Source organism: Eumetopias jubatus, unplaced genomic scaffold, assembly GCF_037043125.1.
Source record: "Eumetopias jubatus isolate StellerSeaLion01/CBP00866 unplaced genomic scaffold, mEumJub1_p1.0 scaffold_5, whole genome shotgun sequence".
Classification (NCBI taxonomy): domain Eukaryota; kingdom Metazoa; phylum Chordata; class Mammalia; order Carnivora; family Otariidae; genus Eumetopias; species Eumetopias jubatus.
Genome location: NW_028274811.1, coordinates 34,407,097 through 34,428,147, shown reverse-complemented (window position 1 = coordinate 34,428,147; position 21,051 = coordinate 34,407,097). Strand labels below are relative to the sequence as shown.

Below are 21,051 nucleotides of genomic sequence, written 5' to 3'. Positions count from 1 at the left end.
CAGGGGGCGCGGTCGGGGAGGCGGGGCCTGGACTTCCCGGTTCCGCAGAGGCAGGCTGCGTCCTTACGCAGCACGTAGGAGCGGGGGTGGGGCAGGCGGCCGGGCAGGCGGCGGAGGCGCGGGGCCTGCTGCCGCCGGCACCATGGCCAAGACCGTGGCCTATTTCTACGACCCCGACGTGGGCAACTTCCACTACGGTGAGGGAGCAAGGTTGTACGCGAGGAGCTTCGGGACGCGGAGGTTTCGAGGCGGGGGCTATAACTCCGGCGTCGGGAACTGACGAACTCTCTTCTCCCACCCCCAGGGGCAGGGCACCCTATGAAGCCCCACCGCTTGGCATTGACCCATAGTTTGGTCCTTCACTACGGTCTCTATAAGAAGATGATCGTGAGTCTCGCCATCGCTGCTGGGTATTGAGGGTGCGGGCGAGCTGTGTGGTCCTAGGATAGGTGGGCTGCCCTGAATGCACCAAGTGCGACCCACACTTGGGGTGGGGGGCAGGGTGGATGGAAGGAGCCAGGAACACCCGCCATATGCAGAATGTAGGTGGATGGATCCACCGGCCTAATGGGAGTTACTTTTTCACCTTAGGTCGGCCACCCTTTGACCTCAGGTAGACCAACCTCTGGCCTGTGGTTAGGGTGGAGTGGGGCTGGTTTGACGAGAGAAGGTGTTTTCCTCCCCAGCATCTTAGGATGTGGGCAGTGCTGTGGCTTCAGGAGAGAGGGGCTGGATCACTTTATCTGGATGTGGGTGTTCCCACCGCAGTTCTCACCCTTTCTTTGCCACCTCTCTCCACCTCCACGGAGCTAGAGCTCCAGGGAGGACTGTGTAGCCCTGTGTGCAAATGTGTATGTGTGTGTGGAAGAGAGCAGGAGATGTCCTGGTATTTCCTTATCAATTTAGAATACCCCCCACAGGGTTCTACTTAATTGCTACTCAATCCTCCATCTCCCAGATATGCACATGGAGATAGACAATCCCCAACTTGGAATTTATAGTTGTGATAGGCGATTATAACAGTTAAGCTCAGCCCTCATGCGTCACAAGGGGAATTAGTCAACAATATGAATGAATGTTGTCCACTGTGCTGAGGCACAGACAGTGAATTAGCTTTAGAAAAGACTGAGGTGAGGTTAGTGCATGAATCTGAAGCCCTTGAAATTGTTTGCTGGTACATACCTGTGTGCATTTTCTGGGGAGAGAAGCTTTTTGTTCTTGCCCAATTTCTAAAGAAGTGTGTGAACCCCCCAAAAGATAATAAATCTCTGGCTTAGCACCTTGGCACCCCGGGGTTTTAATTAGAAGGTTGTCATATACCCCGTATTATTTAACTCTAAAATTCAGGATTCATAGAAGAGAGAGGATGGAATCAGAGCCAGGGGGAGGAGATGAGTATGGATAGAATAAAAAAAGAGGAGATCCAAGGAACAGGGTAGGTGGATCAGGGCTCAAGGTTGAGAAGGTGGGGAAAGGTTGGGCTGGAGGTGGGAAGGAGTAGGCAAGTGCACTGTTCTTTCGGAGACTTGATCATAGTACCCCACCTGGCTAATCAGAGCCTCTCTTCTTCACTGACCTTTGCTTAATAGAATAACAAGGATTGGAGGGGTGAGGGGACTGCTGATGTGTGTGAATTTGGACAGTCCACCCGGCTGGGTTCAGTGTGGGCAGTCTCAGGCCGATGAATGGGACTGATCTCGCCTGGGTTCACCTTATGTTTCCATCCCGAGGTCTTCAAGCCGTACCAGGCCTCCCAGCATGACATGTGCCGCTTTCATTCTGAGGACTACATCGACTTCTTGCAGAGAGTCAGCCCCACCAATATGCAAGGCTTCACCAAGAGCCTTAATGCCTTCAACGTGGGCGATGACTGGTGAGGGGAGAGCTGGGATGTTTAATGCCAGCCATATAGGAGAACACTTGCGTGAGGTCTGGTGGCAGCAGTGGGAACATATGAAGGGGGTCCTATTTGTCAGTGAATCATCATTTACTCATTTGTTTATTCAACAAGTATTGGTCATTTGCTCTAGGCCAAGCCCTGTGCTAAGTGCTGGCAATGCAATGATACATAACAACAAATTTTAATATTGCAGTTGTGCTAAGTCCTGTGAAGGAGAGGTAGGTGGCTGGCTGTGAGTGTATATGCAGGAGAATTACCCATCTTGGGAGTGGGCTGGTCAGTAGAGGCTAGAGGATGTAATGGAGATTGAGGTGAGATCTGAAGAAAGAGTAGGAGATAATTAGGTGGAAGGTGGTTGGGAGGATGGGGGTGAGGGCAGGAATGTTGTGGAAATTAGATACAACATATGCTGAGGGTTTACGAGAGGTTGGTGTGTCACTCATTTGAGGAACAGAAAAAAGGTCATTCACTGAATATGAAAAGGAAAGTGATCTGAATCAAGGCTAAAGAGATGGGCAGGGCCTTTAAAAATTAAATAGCCCCATTTTGATTTGGGGTTCTTATCCCTAGAGTAGAGGGAAATTGTCAAAGTGTTCTAAAAGCAAGAGAGCGATTTACATTGAGAGAGGTTTACATTGAGCTTTATCATATGAAGAAGACGCAGAGGCCCTGTGGGGAAGGGAAGATAACAAAGATAAACCAATATCCTTGCTTACATTCTCTCATATATTCATGAAAATGTAGTGATCATAACAGCTACCATTTACTCAACTTATTTTTAGACTTTTTTTTAGGAAAATTTCAAATGTTTCTGAAAGAATAATACAGTGAATTCCCATATATCTGTCACCACCTGTAACACTTAGAGCAAATGGCCATTCTTACTTCATCTGCATCCCAGATTAGTGTTGTTGTTTTTTTTTTTTTTTAGGAGAGAGGTGGGGAGCAAGTGAGCGGGGGCGGGGTGGGGGTAGGCAGAGGAAGAGAGAGAATCTTAAGCAGGCTCCATGCCCAGCTCAGAGCCCAATAGGGACGTGGGCAGACACAGGACTTGATGCCAGCTGGATCTCACGACCCTGAAATCATGACCTGAGCCAAAATCAGGAGTCCAACTCTTAACTGACTGAGCCACCCAAGTGCCCCCGCATCCCAGGTTATTTTAAAGCAAATCTCAGATGTCACATTTTTTAACTGTAAATATTTTATTGTGTGTCTCTAAATGATACTCTTAAAAACATACATGCACACACTCAACATTGTCATTATCACACCTAAAAACTTGACAGTAATCCTTAATATCATCATATTTGCAATCAGTATTCAAATTTCTCCAACTGCGTCCTAATTTTTTCTTTTTTGCAGTTGATGTATTTAGGATGTAAACAAGGTCCATACATTGTATTTGGCTGATACATCTCTTAAGGTTTTTAGTCTATAGTGTTTCCTTCTCTACCTTGAATTTCTTCCTTTTTTTTTTTTTTAAGATTTTATTTATTTATTTTGAGAGACAGAGTGAGCGGGTGAGAGAGAGAACACAAGTGGAGGGAGGGGCAGAAGGAGAGGGAGAAGCAGACTCCCTGCTGAGCAGGGTGCCCATTGTGGGGCTCGATTCCCGGACCCTGGAATCATGACCTGAGCTGAAGGCAGACATTTAACTGAGCCACCCATGCGCCCCTCTACCTTGAATTTATTTCTTGAAGAAACCAAGCTATTGGTCCTATAGAGTTTCCTACAACAGGCACTATTTATTGCGTGCTTACTCTGTTCTGAGGTTTGCTGGTATACCCACTTCATTCTCACACCAACAGTGAGATGTAATAGTCCTTTGCCTTAATTTAGGCATAAGGAAACCAAAATTTGAGGAGATTTAGGTAACTAACCTGAGTTACAAAACTAATCAGTGGAAGTGGCAGGTTTCAGATCTAGAAACCTGGTTTTTAAACACTACACTGTTTCCCTGAAGATCCTACCAATAGAAGCACTCTGAGCTGGAAGATAGAAGGTTGGCATTGAGCACCTTTCCAGGCTTATCCCTAAACCCCTGCTTGCACAGGATACCTTCCTGGAATGCCCTTTGTTCCTCATTCAACCTCTCCAAGACCTTCCTGGCCTTCACACCACCTTCAAGCTTCACACCACTAAATCTTTCTTGACCACACCAGGCGCAGAGGTCTGTCCTGTACACACTGCCCTAGTCATTTGGTGTTTAGTTGCATGCTATCTTGGGAGATTTCTTGGTTTTTTGTTATTGCTGCTACTGTTGTTTCTGAGCTCACTTTACAGGTGTGGGAATGCAGAGTCCGCCGTCAGGCCCCGACTGGGGCTCTGTAACTGCTCTGTGCAGTTAGGGAATACTACCACTCGGCCCTTGGCACTGCATCAGTTGTGCTGTTAGACTTAAGCTACAATCATGCTTATCTGTGTATTTCAGCGGAGAATGGGGATTTTCCCTTTTAATTAATTTCTGATTGTTTTGAAATTAATCTAATATAAAAAGCCCAGTTATACTGCAAGGCTTTTAATGGAAAAAAAAAAAACCAACGGTCCCATATCTATGCCTCCCACTCAAATCCCTCTCCCCAGAGGCAGCAACTTTCAGCTCCTTTAGCTATTTTTTCTGGTATTTATTTTTGGGTTTCAAAGCAATGATCCTAACCTACTACTGTTACTAATAATCTATAATACTTAATCCCTACTCTGTGTCAGGTACTATTTTAAATGCTTCACAGGCATTAGGTCATTTAATCTCATCAATCTCTGTGAATCAGGGTCTCTTTACTGCCTCCTTTTCACAGATGAGGACACTTAGGCACAGAAACTATAAACAGCTTACCCAATCTCATGATCATTTGTAGGTGTTTTTTTGTTTGTTTGTTTTTTTAAAGATTTTATTTATTTAACACAGAGCGAGGGCAGGAACACAAGCAGGGGCAGTGGGAGAGGGAGAAGCAGGCTTCCCGCGGAGCAGAGAGCCCAATGTGGGGCTCGATCCCAGGACCCTGGGATCATGACCTGAGCCGAGGGCAGATGCTTAACGACCGAGCCACCCAGGCGCCCCAAAAATGTGTGACTCTTAAAGAATGTTATTGAACATTGTGTTAAAATATGATATGCATAAAAGAATCTTTAAAGAGAAACAAAGTTTATGTTCCCTTTCAAATTATTTCCTTTTTGGCATGTGTGATTAAGTACCTAGAAGCTGCCTACTTTTCTCCGCAACCAGGATACAAACTCCCTGACAGAGTTAAATGCTTTTTTACTTCCCATCCATTGCCTTACACAGGGCTTGGTACATGGTCCAGAATATTTGCTGAATAAATTTGCAGATAACTTAGGGGCTGGGAGAAGTTTTCTGAAGAATGGAGGCTGGAGGGGTTTGGAGTCGGGAGAGGTGTAGGAGGGGCCTAGACAGAGGTAAAGGACTCTGACTCGCTTCTCTTCCTTGTAGCCCAGTGTTTCCCGGGCTCTTTGAGTTCTGTTCCCGTTACACAGGCGCATCTCTGCAAGGAGCAACCCAGCTGAATAACAAGGTGACCATGGCCCTGAGTCCTGTTCTCTCTTTCCTGCGGGTCCTTCCAACTCAAGGCCTTAACCCTGACCCTGAGCTTCCAGCTTTGGGGGTGAGCAAGGAGGACTGTGAGTTGGGTGTTTGTTTTTCAGATCTGTGATATTGCCATTAACTGGGCTGGTGGTCTGCACCATGCCAAGAAGTTTGAGGTGAGTGAGGAGGTGATGGGCGAGACAATGACTGCCTTAGTCTAGGTGGTTGGGATGACACCAGGGGGCAGCTGGGTAGAGGAATTGTTACTGTCATTGTAAGACCACTGTCTCACCATAGGCCTCTGGCTTCTGCTATGTCAATGACATTGTGATTGGCATCCTGGAGCTGCTCAAGTAAGTAGCCTGGGAGGAGATGGAGGGACTTATGAGACCCGTGGCTGAGGAGGTATCTCACACTGTGCTGGCCCTGACCCGTTCCTCCAACCCCCACACTAGCTTCTCCACAGTTCTTAATGCTTTACTCAGACTACCTCTCCCGTGCTCTGCTGCGGACTCCCTGCTGCCTGCTCACGTTTCAGTCTTCTCTGCACATCCCTCTTCTGTCCCTGCCTCCAGGCTGGAGTCCCAGGGTTGCCTGTAGGGAACTGGTGGTATTAGGTTTCAGGTGACTTGGGCTTAAGTAGACTCTTCATAATTCCAAACCTTGTTTTGGGAGGAGTGGGTTGGGGGTTTTCTTGTGGGGGTTCCACTCTACCTCAGACCCTGGCTTGGCTCTCATCCCAGGTACCACCCTCGGGTGCTCTACATTGATATTGACATCCACCATGGTGATGGAGTTCAGGAAGCCTTCTACCTCACTGACCGGGTGATGACAGTCTCCTTCCACAAATATGGAAACTACTTCTTTCCTGGCACAGGTATGGGAATAGGGATAATCATCCTCTTCACATCCTCGGCTCTTTCCTGTGATAGCCTCCTGCTCAGCCTTCAGATCTTGGCTCAGGTGGCTTCTCCTCAGAGAGGTGTATCCTGACCACCGCAGTTAAGGTGATCCCTCCTTCCCCGTTTCTCTGTCATGTCACTGTGCTTGCCTCTCTCAGAGCACTCACTGCTGTTTGAATTTTGTTTTGTTTACTGTCTCCCTCATCATGCCCACTGCCCAAGAATATAAGCTTGGTGGGATTTCATTCATTTCGTTAGTTCTGTCTATTGCTGTATCCCCAATGCCTAGTGCAGAGGTTGGCTCATAGTAGGCCCTCAAAAATTATTTGTTGAATGAATGCAAGCCACAAGAGACTAAGTGTCTCTAGGGAATGTGTGGTGGAGGTACATAGATGTAGTGAGAGGCTCTCAGTGTATGGATTGAAGTTGAAGCAGCTGGATTTGGGTGCCCCCTGTGTATAGCTCCTAACCCCTACTCTCCACTTGCCTATAGGTGATATGTATGAAGTTGGAGCAGAGAGTGGCCGCTACTACTGTCTCAATGTGCCCTTGCGGGATGGCATTGATGACCAGAGTAAGTATTGAGGTCATTTCCCTGCTTACTAGGCCCCTTCTTCCTCTCCTTGAATTAACCTCTTCTGCCTGGTATTGTTTACTGTTGGGCCAGGTGTCCTTAAGGAAGAATGGCCTTCAGAGGGACCATGAACCCCCCGGAAATTGTATGCAACATATCATGTGTATGTGCATTTTTCTGGGGAAAGGGTCATTAGCTTTCATCAGTCACTCAAAGTGGTCTGGGACCCCATCCAGCTGTTCAGAACCAATGATTTGGTTCTTGGGGTTGCCCCCTTTCCTGGGCTACATGCTCTCTCAACCCCTTTTTTCTTTTGTTCCCTGTCTCCCCATCCCCTTGGGGTGCCAGGTGCCCATCTTTGGCCCTCTCCCAGGTTACAAGCACCTTTTCCAGCCGGTTATCAACCAGGTGGTGGACTTCTACCAACCCACGTGCATTGTGCTCCAGGTAATACTGCCAGTGCCTCCTCAAGAGGGCTCTGCCTGGGCTTAGGGGAAGAGATCCGGGAGGGGGATAGCCCCTGCGTTTGTTGGGGAACGGAAGTGAAGGACATCTGAGACGTTCTGATCAGTTATCTCACTGCAGCTGCCTGGGGTTTTGCTTTTTGCAGTGTGGAGCTGACTCCCTGGGCTGTGATCGTTTGGGCTGCTTCAACCTCAGCATTCGAGGACATGGGTGAGACCTGCCCTCCTTCTCTGCCCCTAGGTTTTCAAGTGGCTTTGGGCCTCAGTACATGGAGTGGGGGTAGTTGGGGAAAGGGCCATAGGAAGAGGAGAGAGAGAGTCACTCCCAAGCAGCGAGAAGGGCCCATGCAGAGGCATTGAGACAGGGAAGAGCTGGTGTTGCCAGCGAGGAGATGAAGTCAAAGTGGTGAGCCGACAACATGGGGAGCAAGCTGGAGATGGTTTGACGTGAGGCCTAAGAAGTTGGCCATGGTGAGGTCATGCAGAGCCATTAGACCCTGGTGAGAAGTCTGGATTGTATTTCAAATATGATGGGAAACTGCTGGAAGATTTTAAACAGGGAAGGGACATGATCCAATTGATGTTTTAAAGTGACTGCTCTGTCTGCTGAATGGAGGAAGGTTTGGGGTGGGCGTCGGGACAGGCGTGGGAGTGGGACGGCCAGTTAGGAAGCTGTTGGTGTTGTCCAGAGGCAGATGTGGTGCCTGGGCTTAGGTGGAGGTGGTGGCCAATGAGAAGTAGGTGATTGGAGTTATATTGTGGAGGCTGGAGCTGACCGCACTTGCTGGTGCTTTGATGAGAATAGTTGATTAGCAGATGAGGTGCCAGGGTGGGTGTTGAGCTGGAGAGAGGTGGGAATGCCCTTTATGTTTCAATTTTTACTGAGACACAACATATAGACAATAAAGTACACATAGCTCAAGAGTATAACTCAGTGAATTTCACTACCTTTTCTAGTTCCCTTGTGCCCTTTCTAGGCAATACCTAGAGACATATACTTTGGCTTTTGATTATTTCCTCCAGCCATTCCTCTGGTTCCTTTTAACAGGGAATGTGTCGAATATGTCAAGAGCTTCAATATCCCTCTACTGGTGCTAGGTGGTGGTGGCTATACTGTTCGAAATGTTGCCCGCTGCTGGTGAGCATGCTCCCTGATTTTCCTCCTCCCCCTTGTCCAGTGTGAGTTGGTGAGCTGGGGGCTCCCTGAGAGATGGCCAGGTGAGCCCTTCAGCCCACTTGCTCAGCCTAGCCCACTCTGCTGTTTGGTTTCAGGACATATGAAACATCACTGCTGGTAGAAGAAGCCATTAGTGAGGAGCTTCCCTATAGTGGTAAGGACCACTCCCTGCTACCCCACAGCAGGAGACATTCTCAGAAGACCCCAGAATGGCCTGATTTGTTTTTTGTTTGTTTTTTAAAGATTTTATTTACTTATTTGAGAGAGAGAGAAAGAGAGCACAGGTGGGGGGTGAGGAGGGACAGAGGAAGAGGGAGAAGCAGACTCCCCACTGAGCAGGAAGCCCAATGTGGGACTTGATCCCAGGACCCTGAGATCATGACCTGAGCTGAAGGCAGACGCTCAACGGACTGAGCCACCCAGGCGCCCCCAGAATGGCCTGATTTGAAGGCAGATGGAAATTAAAAAAAATTTTTTTTTTTTTATTACAGATGGGAAATTTGACACTCCAGGAGCTCTGCAGACTAAATCGCTGAGTTCAGAGCAGGGAAAAGATTAGACAGCTATTATGCAGGGGTTTGGGATGGGAAGGAAATAGATTGGGAAGTCTTGGGACCTGCCTGTCTCTGTCTGAGCCATGTCTTCTCTTCGAATTTCCCTTTCCCTGCTTAGAATACTTTGAGTACTTTGCCCCGGACTTCACGCTCCATCCGGATGTCAGTACCCGCATCGAGAATCAGAACTCACGCCAGGTCAGCAGCTTGGAGAAGTTGAACATAAGGGTGGGGAGGGCCTAGGAGAGGTTCAGGATATGGGAAATTGGAGAAACCAGAGAAGAGAAAAAAGTTCTCAGCTATCACTATCACTGTTATCAGCTAGGAGGCGGCGCAGGTTAAAGTAGAGGCAGTCCGGGTTGGGATCCAGTTATCAGGTGAGGGAATTAGAACTAGGACGGTGGGGGTGGAAGGCAGCTAGACGGGTGGATGCTCTGGGAATCACTCGCTCTCTGTTCCAAATCCCCAACCAGTATTTGGACCAGATCCGCCAGACAATCTTTGAAAACCTGAAGATGCTGAACCATGCACCCAGCGTCCAGATTCATGATGTGCCCGCAGACCTCCTGACCTATGACAGAACTGATGAGGCTGATGCAGAGGAGAGGGGTCCTGAGGAGAACTATAGCAGGTCTGGGGCAGCGACTTGAGAGCAGGGGCTTCCAGCAGGCTTGTCGGGGAAGTGAGGAGGGAAAAAAGTAAATTGGAAGGCATTAGCTTAATCGACCCTGGCTTACTTGCTTTAGTATGCCTACTCCTTGGTCTCTTGTAATCCCCACTCTTTCTGTGTGTGTGTGTGCGCCATAAATAAGCAATATATTTATTGTCAACATTTTAAACAGCACCAAAATATGTTAAGCTTGCATTCACACAATCCCTGACCAGTTCCACAAAGTAACCACTATTAATGGTTTGATTTACATCTTTTCAAATAGATTTTTTTAATCGGTTTTAAGTATACTATTAGCATGCACGTAGGAACACAAATGCACATACACACTCATTCTTAGAGTTTGTGCATCTTTTTTTTTTAAATGCAAGTTGGACCATTCTGTATAGGTTGCTCTACAATTTACAACGGGTTCTTTTTTTTTTTTAACACTGTATTTTTCTATGTCATTATATATAGATCTGCTTCATTATTTTATCAGCTGTATAATATTAACCAAGTACCATTGATGGCATTTATATTATTTACCATTTTTTCACCATTACAAAGAATGTGGCCCTGAAACCCCTTCCATAGATGCACATATTCCCAGAATTGTTTCTGCTTAGGTGAAAGGCTGTGTGCACTAAAATTGTTTGTATCTGCTGCCAAATTGCCTTCCAAACAATCTGTAACAGTTTATAATCTTTTGGGCATTTTACTCCTTCCAGGTTCAGAGCTAGACAGGCCACTGCTCACATACTGCCCTCTAAGGCCTTTGATGTCTTTCCTCTGTTCATTTTTTCAGATACAATAATTACATTGTGGTTATTTTTTTTAAATCTTTATTTTTCTGAGATACATACTAAAATATTTACAGATGCATTGAATTAGGAAAAAAAGAGGTTAGGATAGAGGTGTTGTTGTTTTTTTTTTTTTAATCCCAGAATAGGCTTTTCTGAAACATGAAGGGGAAAGACAACAGAACACAGAAGTGGAGAAACAGATGTACTTAATGGAGAACAGATATCCGTACATGGCTGAGGGATAACCACACCTGGACACTTGCACCTCCCATGCAGTGTTAGAGGTTTGAGCTGACTCTGCTGCAGAGTCACATGACCTTCTCAGACCCTTCCAGACTCTGCTTCTCTGTATTAATTAATACAGAGGTCAGCTTCCACATCTCTCCTTTAGACCTGAGCTTTACTACTTGGACCTTTGGGACCAGTCCATTCCTTCTCCTCCATGAACACCTCCTTATTGAGGAGGTATCTGAACATCTGGCCTAAGGATTCCTTTTTAACATCTCACCTCCTTGTCAACTTCTTCAGGTCTCTGAAGCTTGACTTCTAGAAATTGATTTTTTAAATTTTTATTTATTTATTTATTTATTTAAAGATTTTATTTATTTATTTGACAGAGAGATACACAGCAAGAGAGGTAACACAAGCAGGGGGAGTGGGAGAGGGAGAAACAGGCTTCCCGCTGAGCAGGGAACCCGATGCGGGGCTCGATCCCAGGACCCTGGGATCATGACTCGAGCCGAAGGCAGACGCCTAACAACCGAGCCACCCAAGCGCCCCTAGAAATAGATTTTTTTTAAAAACCTGTTTTCAATTACTCCTTTTGGCAAAGTTTGGCTTTTTCATCTCTGGTTCTAGGCTGGTATCTGGGCCTGGTGTCTGTACAGTACCACGCCCTCTCAATAGCCAGCAGCAGCTCAGGCCTCCTCCTGCCTTGAACCCTCCCTCACTGTCAGACCACCTACCAAGTTCCTGTTCTTTGATGCCTATAGCTCCAACTTGCATATCACTTGCAGAGTAGTAATAATAGGAGTTATGACTTTTTGTGGGTTTGCTAAGAACCAGACTCAATAGTAAATGCATTATATTAAAACGTACATATCATCATGTCGTCATTCTGCTGTCATCAGACAATCCTGAGAGGTGGCTGTTAACCTTAAATTACCAGAGGAGGAATCTAAGGCTCAGAGAGGTTAAGTAACTTGCCAGAGGTCCTACGGCTAGTTAAATACCAGGGCTGGGAATCAAACCTGAGTCTCTGACTCCACACCTCCACACCTGAGGTACTCAGAGGTAACTGAGACATTGCTTACCAGGCAGATAGGACCTTTCCTGACTTTGTTTCCCAGCTTCTCTTTGATCACTTTCTCCCTTCTTTCTTCGTTATTAGCTGTGGGCAAGGTAATTCAGTTTTCAGTTGTTTGTGTTCTCCCAGAGAAGAGTTTTCCAAAAAGAAAGAAATCAGTATTGAGTACTTACTGGGCTCTGTGTTGCTTTCACATCCCTTCACTCGCTCCCCCACTTACAACTCTCCCTTTCCATTGCTCTTGGAACAAAACTCCTTTCTCTGACCATGGCTTTAAAAGACATGCTGGTGCTTCCCTATGTCCATGGTCTCATCTGTAACTACTCCCCTCCCCGCACACCGCTTCCTGCCATCCTGGCCTCTGTGCTCTTACTGGAATACGTCAGACTCCCTCCAACTCTGTACTTAGCTTTCTTGCAGCTCAGAATGGGCTTCCTGAGATCTCTGCCTGGCCAGCTCCGTCTCAGACTTGAAGTCTTACCTTCCTAAAACAGCTGTCTCTAATAATTCTGCCTGAAATTTACCCTTTTCCTCCCTTCACTCTCGGTCACATCCCTTCATTTTGTCAGAGCCCTTGCCACCATGGGAAATTACCATCTTTATTTATTTATTTTGTTAGTTGTTGTCAGTCTTGTTTATTCGGTAAGTTTTTTGAGGAAAGGCAGAAATTTTATCCAGCTTACTCTCTGCCGTATCGCTGTGGCTTGTGATGGTGGCTGGCACAGAGTGTCTTTCCATAAATGTTTACTGACTGCATGAGTGGATGGGATGGATAGCAACCAGTATCTTCCAACAGGAGAGGAGTGGTTCCTCGACAAAAGGGGCCTAAAAAGTGGTTCCAGAGAGGGTAGCTGTGTGGGAGAAAATGAGAACTTGGAGAATAGGACCCTGATTTGTCTCCGTTGCTTTGCAGGCCAGAGGCACCCAACGAGTTCTATGATGGAGACCATGACAATGACAAGGAAAGCGACGTGGAGATTTAAGAGCAGCTGGGCTTGCTCTGTCCCAAGGAATTCCTTTTTACCTCTTGTTTGGGCAGGAGGGAAAAGATGTGGCGCTCCAAGGCCTGGACGGTCACTTTCCGGGCTTTTACCAATGCTGGAAGAAGGTTTGGAGACCACATCTGGTTTTTGAACCAACTATCCCCTTTCCTCTTCTTCCCAAGGCCTGACAATGGTACTTATTAGGGATTGAACGGGGGCAAGGATAACTTCCTCTAGGACATCTTGGGCAGTGGGCCCTAGAGGCCGGTCCCAGCCACTTTGGCCCCCTTACTCCTTCCCTGCTTCCCTCCAACCCAGAGACTTTTAGGGATGAAGGTGTAGACAGGGCTGACTTTGCCTCTGACTTTCTCCTTTCCTGGGTTCTCCTAGTACAGGCCTTGTTTCCAGTGCAGGTGAAGAGTGAGGGATTTTGGGGGGCTCTGGCTCCCTAACACCTTAACCCCCGATGATGGGAAGTACGGTTTTGAGTCCGGGGAGGATGTGAAAATGTCCTGTTCTAACTTTTGGCTTTGTGTCCATTTTATCACTGTTTTTATCCAATAAACCAAGTTGGTATTTTTTGTACCTTTTGCTTTCCTGGGAATACTCTCTTTTTTCTTTTTTTTTTTTTTTAAGATTTTATTTATTTATTTGACAGAGAGAGACACAGCGAGAGAGGGAACACAAGCAGGGAGAGTGGGAGAGGGAGAAGCAGGCTTCCCGCGGAGCAGAGAGCCTGATGCGGGGCTCGATCCCGATCATGACCTGAGCCGAAGGCAGCCGCTTAACGACTGAGCCACCCAGGCGCCCCTCCTGGGAATATTCTTAATTCTTGCTAGCTGACTGTGTATGAAGGAGAAGGAAGGGGGGTGATGTTGTATGTAATAAAAATCATAGTTAACATTCATTCAGCACTTATGTTAGGCCCTGTGTATGCATTCTACGTGGATTGTGTTACTCATATTAAGGAGTTAATAGAGCATTCTAGTTACCAGTTAGACAAACCTGGGCAGATTACTGGCTTAAGAGAGGGAGTAGAAGATGAGTTCAGGTTTTTGAACCTGGGTGTTTGAAATGGTGTGATGCTAGTTGGTGAAGATACATTGGGATAAAACATGTCAAGTGCTTAGCACAGTGCCCGACATAAGTAGTTGCTCATTATCTTAATGTGTATGTGAAGAGTGATGGTAGATACTATAGTAACCACAAATGTGAACCTTTCCCTGACGCAGTCTATAATCCAGTAAGGAGTGAGATAAATGTTATAGAAGATGTAGACAGTGGTATGAGAAGGAAGAGTGATAGATGGATCACTCCTTCCATGTTTTGATCCTGTCTTGTCTGTCAGTACTCTAGCTTAGAAAGTAAGTAGTTTTTTAACTGTTTTGGACAAACTGAGTTTGAAGTGTGGGCCGGACAGTTCTTTGCAGCTTTCTGTCGGGTGATTAGAAAATGGAACGCAACCAGCTTTATGAGGCAGCCAGCATTGGAGAGTCCCTATAATATCCCAGGCCCCAGACTGAGCACCGGGGTCTCAGAGATGTTGAGTCACTGACTCTGCCGTCCAGGAACATATATTTGAAATCTTTCTCCAGCTGCGGGTAAGATAAGTAAGTCCATACTTTGAGGGCCTACCAGGTGCCACTAACTTTTCACAAGAGGAACAGATGTAGCTGGAAGAATGGATGAAATTATTGAGGGAGAAATCAAGCTGGTCAATCAAAGAACACTCTTGGAGAACACCTGCTTTTTTCACTCAGGTTTGGTTTATGTCAGTAGGAAATCTTGGTCAAACAGGACTTCCCAGACTAACCTGGGTTTAAATTTTTTACCATTTATATGTCCTTGGGCAAGTCACTTTAACTCCTGGAAGTCCAGATTTTCTATCTGTAAAGTGGTGAGACTAGTGGAATCTATCACACGACAATGTGAAGATTCAGTGAGGAAAAACAGGAGTTTTACATAGAGCCTGGCTTAGAGCAAGTGCATGGTAAATGGTAATTATTATTACTGTGTATTCACATGTTGGCAATAGTTTTTCAGATTAAAAAACAAAACTAGAAAATAGCAGACCTGTGATTCAAAAGTAGGTAATGTAACTCCAGGGCTAGTTGAGTTCCAGTCTAGCACTTGCTCTGGACCAAGCTCTGTTTTTGGCTCAGAGCTTTCAATAAATGATAGCTGTCCCTTTTAAATTTTTGCATGTGCTCCGCTGATAGTGCACACATAAAAACTATTATCCTCGAAAGACTGGCACTGGATTTTCGACCAAGACGACACTTCTCTTATTTGATTTTTGGTTCACCTGGTCTAGGATGTGAGAGGGTCTGGGCTTCACAGCCACGTGGGCACTGTGTGGGAGCGGGGAGGCCTGCGCCACGCAGACCGCTAGGTGGCGCCATTCCGGGTTGAGGCCGCGGAGTTGCACCGCCTACACAGCCCCCCCCCCACGTGGGTCCGAATGGTTAGGCCCGCCGGGCAGGTAGCTTGCTTCCGCGGCTTCCCTCCACCCCCTCCCTTCCCCCATTGGTAGGAGCTGCGGGTCCGGGCGGAAGTGGGGCAGGCGGGCGGGAGCGAGGCGTCGCCGTTTTATATTCATGAGGCGCGCGCAGGCCGGCATACTAATGAGGCGGGGCGCGGCGGCCGGCTGAGGAGCTGCTGGGCGGCGGCGGCGGCGCGGCGGCGGCGGCGGCGGCGGCGGCGGCGGCGGAGTTGCGGGGCGGGAGCCGCGTAGGCGCGGGGTCATCTGCCAGGGCGAACCTGGACATGGAGCCGCTTGGCGGGGGCCAGGGTCCCGGCCGCGGGACCCGGGACAAGAAGAAGGGCCGGAGCCCGGACGAGCTGCCTGCGGCGGGCGGCGACGGCGGCAAATCCAAGAAATTTGTGAGTGCCCCTCCCACCCGGTTTCCTCAGCCTGGCCCCGTAACCGCCCTCCGGTCCACAGAGACCCCCACAGCCGGCCCCAGGGGTGCACGCCAGTCTCTAGGGAGCCGCCCCCGCGCCTCTCTTTCTCGGTTTGCTGGGTCCCGGGCTCCACAGTCCGACATCCTACCCCTCCAGGACCTCGGGAAACCCCGGAGTCCTACCCGGCTCTCGCCCGGGCAGCCTCGGGGCTTTCTTCACCCCCCTCCCCCGGCCTTTCCCTCCCCGCCTGCAAGCTCTGCCCTCCGCCCCCATAGCCCGGCGGGTCTTAGCCCCATCGCTTCCCTCTCAGCCCCACTTCCTTTCTTCTTCTCTGTTACCCGCACACGCCTTCTCTGTCTTGTTCTCTGTGCTTTCCTGGGTCCAGTTTCCCTCTTACTCCTACTCCCCCCCCCTTTTTTTTTGGTATCCTCTTATTTGCTTCGCCTAAAGGTCACTTCCTTCTCAAGATTGATCCCTTTCACCTGCTAACTTTCCTCGCTCTTAGCCCCAGCTCTGGGCCCTCAGCCCGGTGTCACCTGATAATCCTTCCCCTCTGGAATGTTACCTGACTTGGGCCCTCCCTTCCCTCCTCCCTTGCATGTCCTTGTGATTGCAGGAATGGGTTCCTGCCCAGGTCCTATGGTCTTTGGGCATGACGCTGATTTGCTTCCCGGTATTCCTCCATCCAGGGAACCTGTCTCTTTGCCCTGTTGCTTATCACTTTTCAGGGGGTTAGAACTTCTCGTGATGATGATGCCCCTCTTGACCTAGGATGGTGATTTAAACCTCCCCGTGGGGAGGAAGTTAGGCTGCAAGTCCAAGAAGTTTCTGAGTAATTGAATTGCTTTTTATATGTTTCCCATGATAACCATCTCAGCTCGTCTGCCACCTCCTGTGTGACAGGCTAGTGACATTCCTTTTCTGACCTGTAGAAGAGTTTAGCTTTCCTCAGGTGCCAGTGACTTCAATCCAAGTCTGAAGGAATACTGATATTCATGTGACACTATCATATTTCATTACCTTTGCCTGCAATAAATCTTTTTTACTCCTTTCCCTAGGGAGCTGTTTGCTTTTTACTGTAAAAGCTTTGAAAGATACGGGGCGCGATCCAAGAGAGGGAGTCTTGGATCTTAGTAATCATTTGCTAGTTGTAAATGTAGTTTTTTAGTCTTGTCTTCCAGGTAATTATGCCCCCGCCCCAGTATCTCTTTGTACTAACCAACTGGATTCTGACTTTTTGCTCTTTCTCTTTTCTCTTATCTCCAACCTTCAGTAGTCTGACCCAACTCCACAACTTTGGGAAGAAAACTGATCAAATGATGGAAACAGGAAGAAAATGTTGCTTTGGGACCTAGAGGATTGAGATGTGGAGAGTACTAAGCAGAATTAAAATAGTGACTCATCTCTTCCTACCTATTTCTAGCAAGGCAGGTGCTTCTGGACTGTCCTTTCCAGTGATTTACAGGCTGTCAGTAACTGCCTGTTTTTCATTTGGTGAACATCTTTTTTTCCCAGAAATGTTCGGTTAATGGTAGTGATGACCTTCCCCCTGTGGTGATTAAAACAACATTTCCTTATGTTTCTTTAGGATAAGAACTGACACTCGGAGCTTTCCTTTTAAAACTTAAGTTCTAGCGTCTATTGCTTTTTTATTTCTGTATATATATCTGTTATTTTTGTTTTGCTGTTGTTTCCATGGGTACTGTTTGACCTTCTTCACCCGAATTCCAGTTATTCCTCCTGATATATAGTGAACTCTGACTTTTGTAAATGTTTTTCAAGTTCTTAAATAGAATTTTATTTGTGCTGTTTTATTTAACACTTGTGTGTTTCACAAGTGAAATTGGGGCAATCTAAGTGCATGGTGCTGAAAGTTGAGATACGTGAGGAAACTTCACCTGTATTTTGGAATGTCCATGGAGTCTTGTATGTGCTGAGTGGATTTGGCTCAGTTTTTGGTATTTGCTTTACAGAGGGTGGAGCCAAACCAAGTTCTCTTTCTTTCTGAGGTGTTGGTTTTAACTCTTAGCCTACTGAACTGTTAAAAAAAGAACAAATACGGAGCACAGATAGGAGAATTGCATTCAGAGCTGGGGGATTGGAAAGTTTCCAGAAAAGTAGTGCTGCTTAACCCCTTTCTTGCCAACTGTAACTCACCTCAAGGCATCGGAATTTTCTCTTACTCTTTTTATGAGAAGTCTGTGGCAATGAGAGACTAGGAGGAGCATTGCAATCCACTTCTCTTTGTGTCTGTATGTATATGTGGGTGGGTGGAGGGGGAGAGATCGCTGGTGTGCTTTTGTTACCCTTGGCTTAGTTTTTTGAACTATAGGCTACAAGCAAACTCAAAGCTGTTTTGCCTATTCCACCTTTGCTAGAGTGTGTGTCCTCTGGAATTCCATTAAGAATGTACTTTATAAAGCTGCACTGGTTTGGACCTTGTGTGCCTGAAGGTTATTTGCTTCTGAGGAGTTTCTTACCGCTTCAGCTGCTCCGTACCTTTCCAAGCTTATGCAGGTTCTAAGTATAGATCAACTGAATGGAACACAGAGCTCGCATATTGCCGAAGATACACTCTTAACTCTCTGATGCATCTTGGGTGGAAAGCACATGGAGTCGAAGTTTAAACAGTGATTGGGAATCACCTTTTAAAACATTTGGTGGTTAGAGATGCTGGTGTGTGTGGTTCAAGCCAGGCTGCCTGGCATTCCCCCTTGATTTTTCAGGAGTCTTTCTCCTCCGGGGTCATAAGCATATCCCTTCTCTAGCATTGTTGCACTTCTTTCACAGGTCCTTACGGTGAAAGAAAATAAAAATTTTAAACGAACAGAATGCATTCTGATTTTTCAGCAGTGATGAATGTAGGTGTCAAATAGACTGCTGGCTGAAATATGTGTAAAGGAAGTAATTACAACCAGGGTGTTAGGAGGCTGCAGAGTATTCCTGCGTTTTATAAACTACACATTCCTTATAGTCAAGAAGTGGATGCATTCTAAGAAAGAATATTGCTTCCTGATTCAGTTAGGGGCATAACTTTGTAAAACATGAGTTTTAGCTTGGGATTAGAGAGAATAGAAGATACATAATTTTTAAAATCTTGTTTAATTTTGGATGTGTATATTGAATTTTCACCAAGTGGTAGTATTTTCATGCCCTTCTAAAAGCAGAGTGATAGTGAAAGTGTAAATGTTTGGTTGTAGAACCCTGTCCATGCAAAAAGAGCAGTCAAAGGTAGAGGATGTCAGGCAGAATTTTAAACAGATACTAGGGAAGGTAGAGAATATGAAAGAAGTGGAGTTGTTTATGCAGTTATCTGCTTCTCTCCTCTTTTTTTAATTTTTTATTTAAAACTATTTTTTTTTAAAGATTTTATTTATTTGAGAGAGAGAGAATGAGAGAGAGAGAGAAAGCACATGAGAGGTGGGGAGAGTCAGAGGGAGAAGCAGACTCCCGCCGAGCAGGGAGCCCGATGCGGGACTCGATCCAGGGACTCGATCCAGGGACTCCAGGATCATGACCTGAGCCGAAGACAGTCGCTTAACCAACTGAGCCACCCAGGCGCCCTGCTTCTCTCCTCTTAAAGAAGACAATAACTAATCCAGAAGGTTCCAGAAAACCCAGGAGTATACAGAGAACTTTATACAAGTCATGTGGGTTTTTTTTGGAAGATGATAAACACGGGATTACTTAGTTTAGAAAGAGACAGGGGAGCCTACAGGAATGTTTTTGAGGTTTGTGATGACAGAATGATACCGTAAAAATTGCCCTTTTTCCTGCCTTGTCTTTAAAGAGGTAGCACAAGGATCCACTTGATCATGTTACATTTACTTGTCTCGAAGGAAATCCTTCCTCGCAAGAGGTCAAACTGAGGGGATGCCTCAGAATTAAAATCTCTGCCCTGGGAGAGTTGATAAACATTGGAATACTTTTATTTTAAAAAGACCTGAAAATTTTATGACTTGTGAATTATGTTTATTATAAAACCTGAGAAAATAGTAATAAGTGAGAAGTGGTTTAAGTTTGTTGCTGGGCATTTGGGTCAGAATAGACTAGTTTTATTTCCTGTATGATAGAACAACCTTTTGCTATCCCATGGGGCCCTCAGTATTTTATAAATGGATTGCCAAGTTATTCCTGGAGAGTGTTATATTTTCAGTGAAATATAATGGAGGTTTAAAAGATAAGGTTATACTACATATGATTTAGAAGAACAAGTTAAAATCATGTTTATTAACGAGATAGTAGGTATTATAAAGAAAAAAAAGGTATGTATATGCAGATGGTGTTTTCTCCCATTTTATGTCTCAGCTGAAGTCATTCTTGACTACAGAAAGCATTTCTATTTGAAACAAACCATGTATTACTTACCTGTTCTTCTTTATTATAGTTGAGCCTCCTCTTCCCACTCACTCTTGTTTGACAGCAGTAGGAAAAAAATTCACCTCTTACTAATGAGCAAAGCAACATTTGGTGTTTGCCCCTACTTAGGGTTAGATGAGACAAAGCCAACCCTCTCCCCTTGCCCAGCTACTATCATCCCCTCTGTCTTTGTTTTTATTCCCTCTCTGCTTCTCTGAGGGCTAGTCCCAGTCCCATCGGCGGGCTAGGCCTTTGAGGAATCAGGAATGGTAAATCTGTTGATACTAACATTTCTTAAAACTTCAAAGCTAAAATTGAAAAATGAATGTTTAAACACTGGGAACGTATTTTGCCGCCTTTTCCACCTCTCTTTTACTCTTTCTTTTGGCAAACATTTTATTAGAGGAATCCTTTTTAATAAGGTAAAAGAATTACTGAAGGAAAAGAGAAGTATTAGGACCAATATTTTTATGAATTTTACCATAGATTACAGGATAATTGGGTGTATCATTGTTCTTTCAGCTTTGAGATTCTTCCATTCATTATTAAAGCTTGCTGTGAATGGTAGCCTTAAAATTTTAGTGTTGGAAGGGACTTTAAATGCCATCAAGCCCAAACACCCACTCAGTGCAGCAGTCTCTTATGTTTAGAGTTTGGAAACATCAGGGGGCTATGGGGTGGATATTGGATAAATGAATGGAGGAGGAGAAGCAGAAATTTTGGACTCTACGTTTCCTTTAGTGAATTTCAGGATCTTGGAATAGGTAGAGTAGTAGAAAGAGATTATATAAGAGGAACAGATACACTAGAAGCTATGTGATTGAGAGGGAAAAGGTTGAAGAAACTGGCTCTGTGTTGCTTGGCTCACTGACAATCACGGAGTTTTGGTTTGTCCTATAAATATTTGCTTAAATTTCTTTCTTCCAAGAAGG

General features: G+C 46.0%; 2 protein-coding genes across 3 annotated transcripts in view; both read left to right on the top strand.

Moving 5' to 3' along the window:
• The first annotated feature begins 73 nt into the window (after positions 1–73).
• On the top strand, positions 74–13,441 carry HDAC3 (histone deacetylase 3). The gene is made up of 15 exons (XM_028092935.2): positions 74–197; positions 305–387; positions 1,731–1,873; positions 5,349–5,430; positions 5,561–5,617; positions 5,739–5,794; positions 6,185–6,318; positions 6,837–6,917; positions 7,291–7,364; positions 7,528–7,592; positions 8,430–8,519; positions 8,654–8,712; positions 9,231–9,310; positions 9,586–9,743; positions 12,787–13,441. Exons 1-15 carry the CDS (start codon positions 143–145, stop codon positions 12,854–12,856), a joined length of 1,287 nt encoding a protein of 428 aa, XP_027948736.1. The 5' UTR covers positions 74–142; the 3' UTR covers positions 12,857–13,441.
• Positions 13,442–15,570: 2,129 nt separating this feature from the next.
• Positions 15,571–21,051, top strand: part of DIAPH1 (diaphanous related formin 1) — a 93,853-nt gene continuing 88,372 nt past the window's right edge. For both annotated transcript variants that reach the window (XM_088023292.1, XM_088023291.1), the window contains exon 1: positions 15,571–15,739. In XM_088023292.1, coding sequence (XP_087879418.1) covers positions 15,623–15,739 — 117 coding nt within the window. In that variant the 5' untranslated portion in view covers positions 15,571–15,622. The remainder of the gene's footprint in view (positions 15,740–21,051) is intronic.

What these genes read in the sequence shown, in the direction of transcription:
- HDAC3 (XM_028092935.2), top strand. Translation starts at nt 143, where the DNA reads ATGGCCAAGACCGTGGCCTATTTCTACGACCCCGACGTGGGCAACTTC. An exon ending in CTACTTCTTTCCTGGCACAG is followed by an intron (nt 6,319 to 6,836) that starts GTATGGGAATAG and finishes ACTTGCCTATAG; the next exon opens with GTGATATGTATGAAGTTGGA. An exon ending in CCACGTGCATTGTGCTCCAG is followed by an intron (nt 7,365 to 7,527) that starts GTAATACTGCCA and finishes TGCTTTTTGCAG; the next exon opens with TGTGGAGCTGACTCCCTGGG.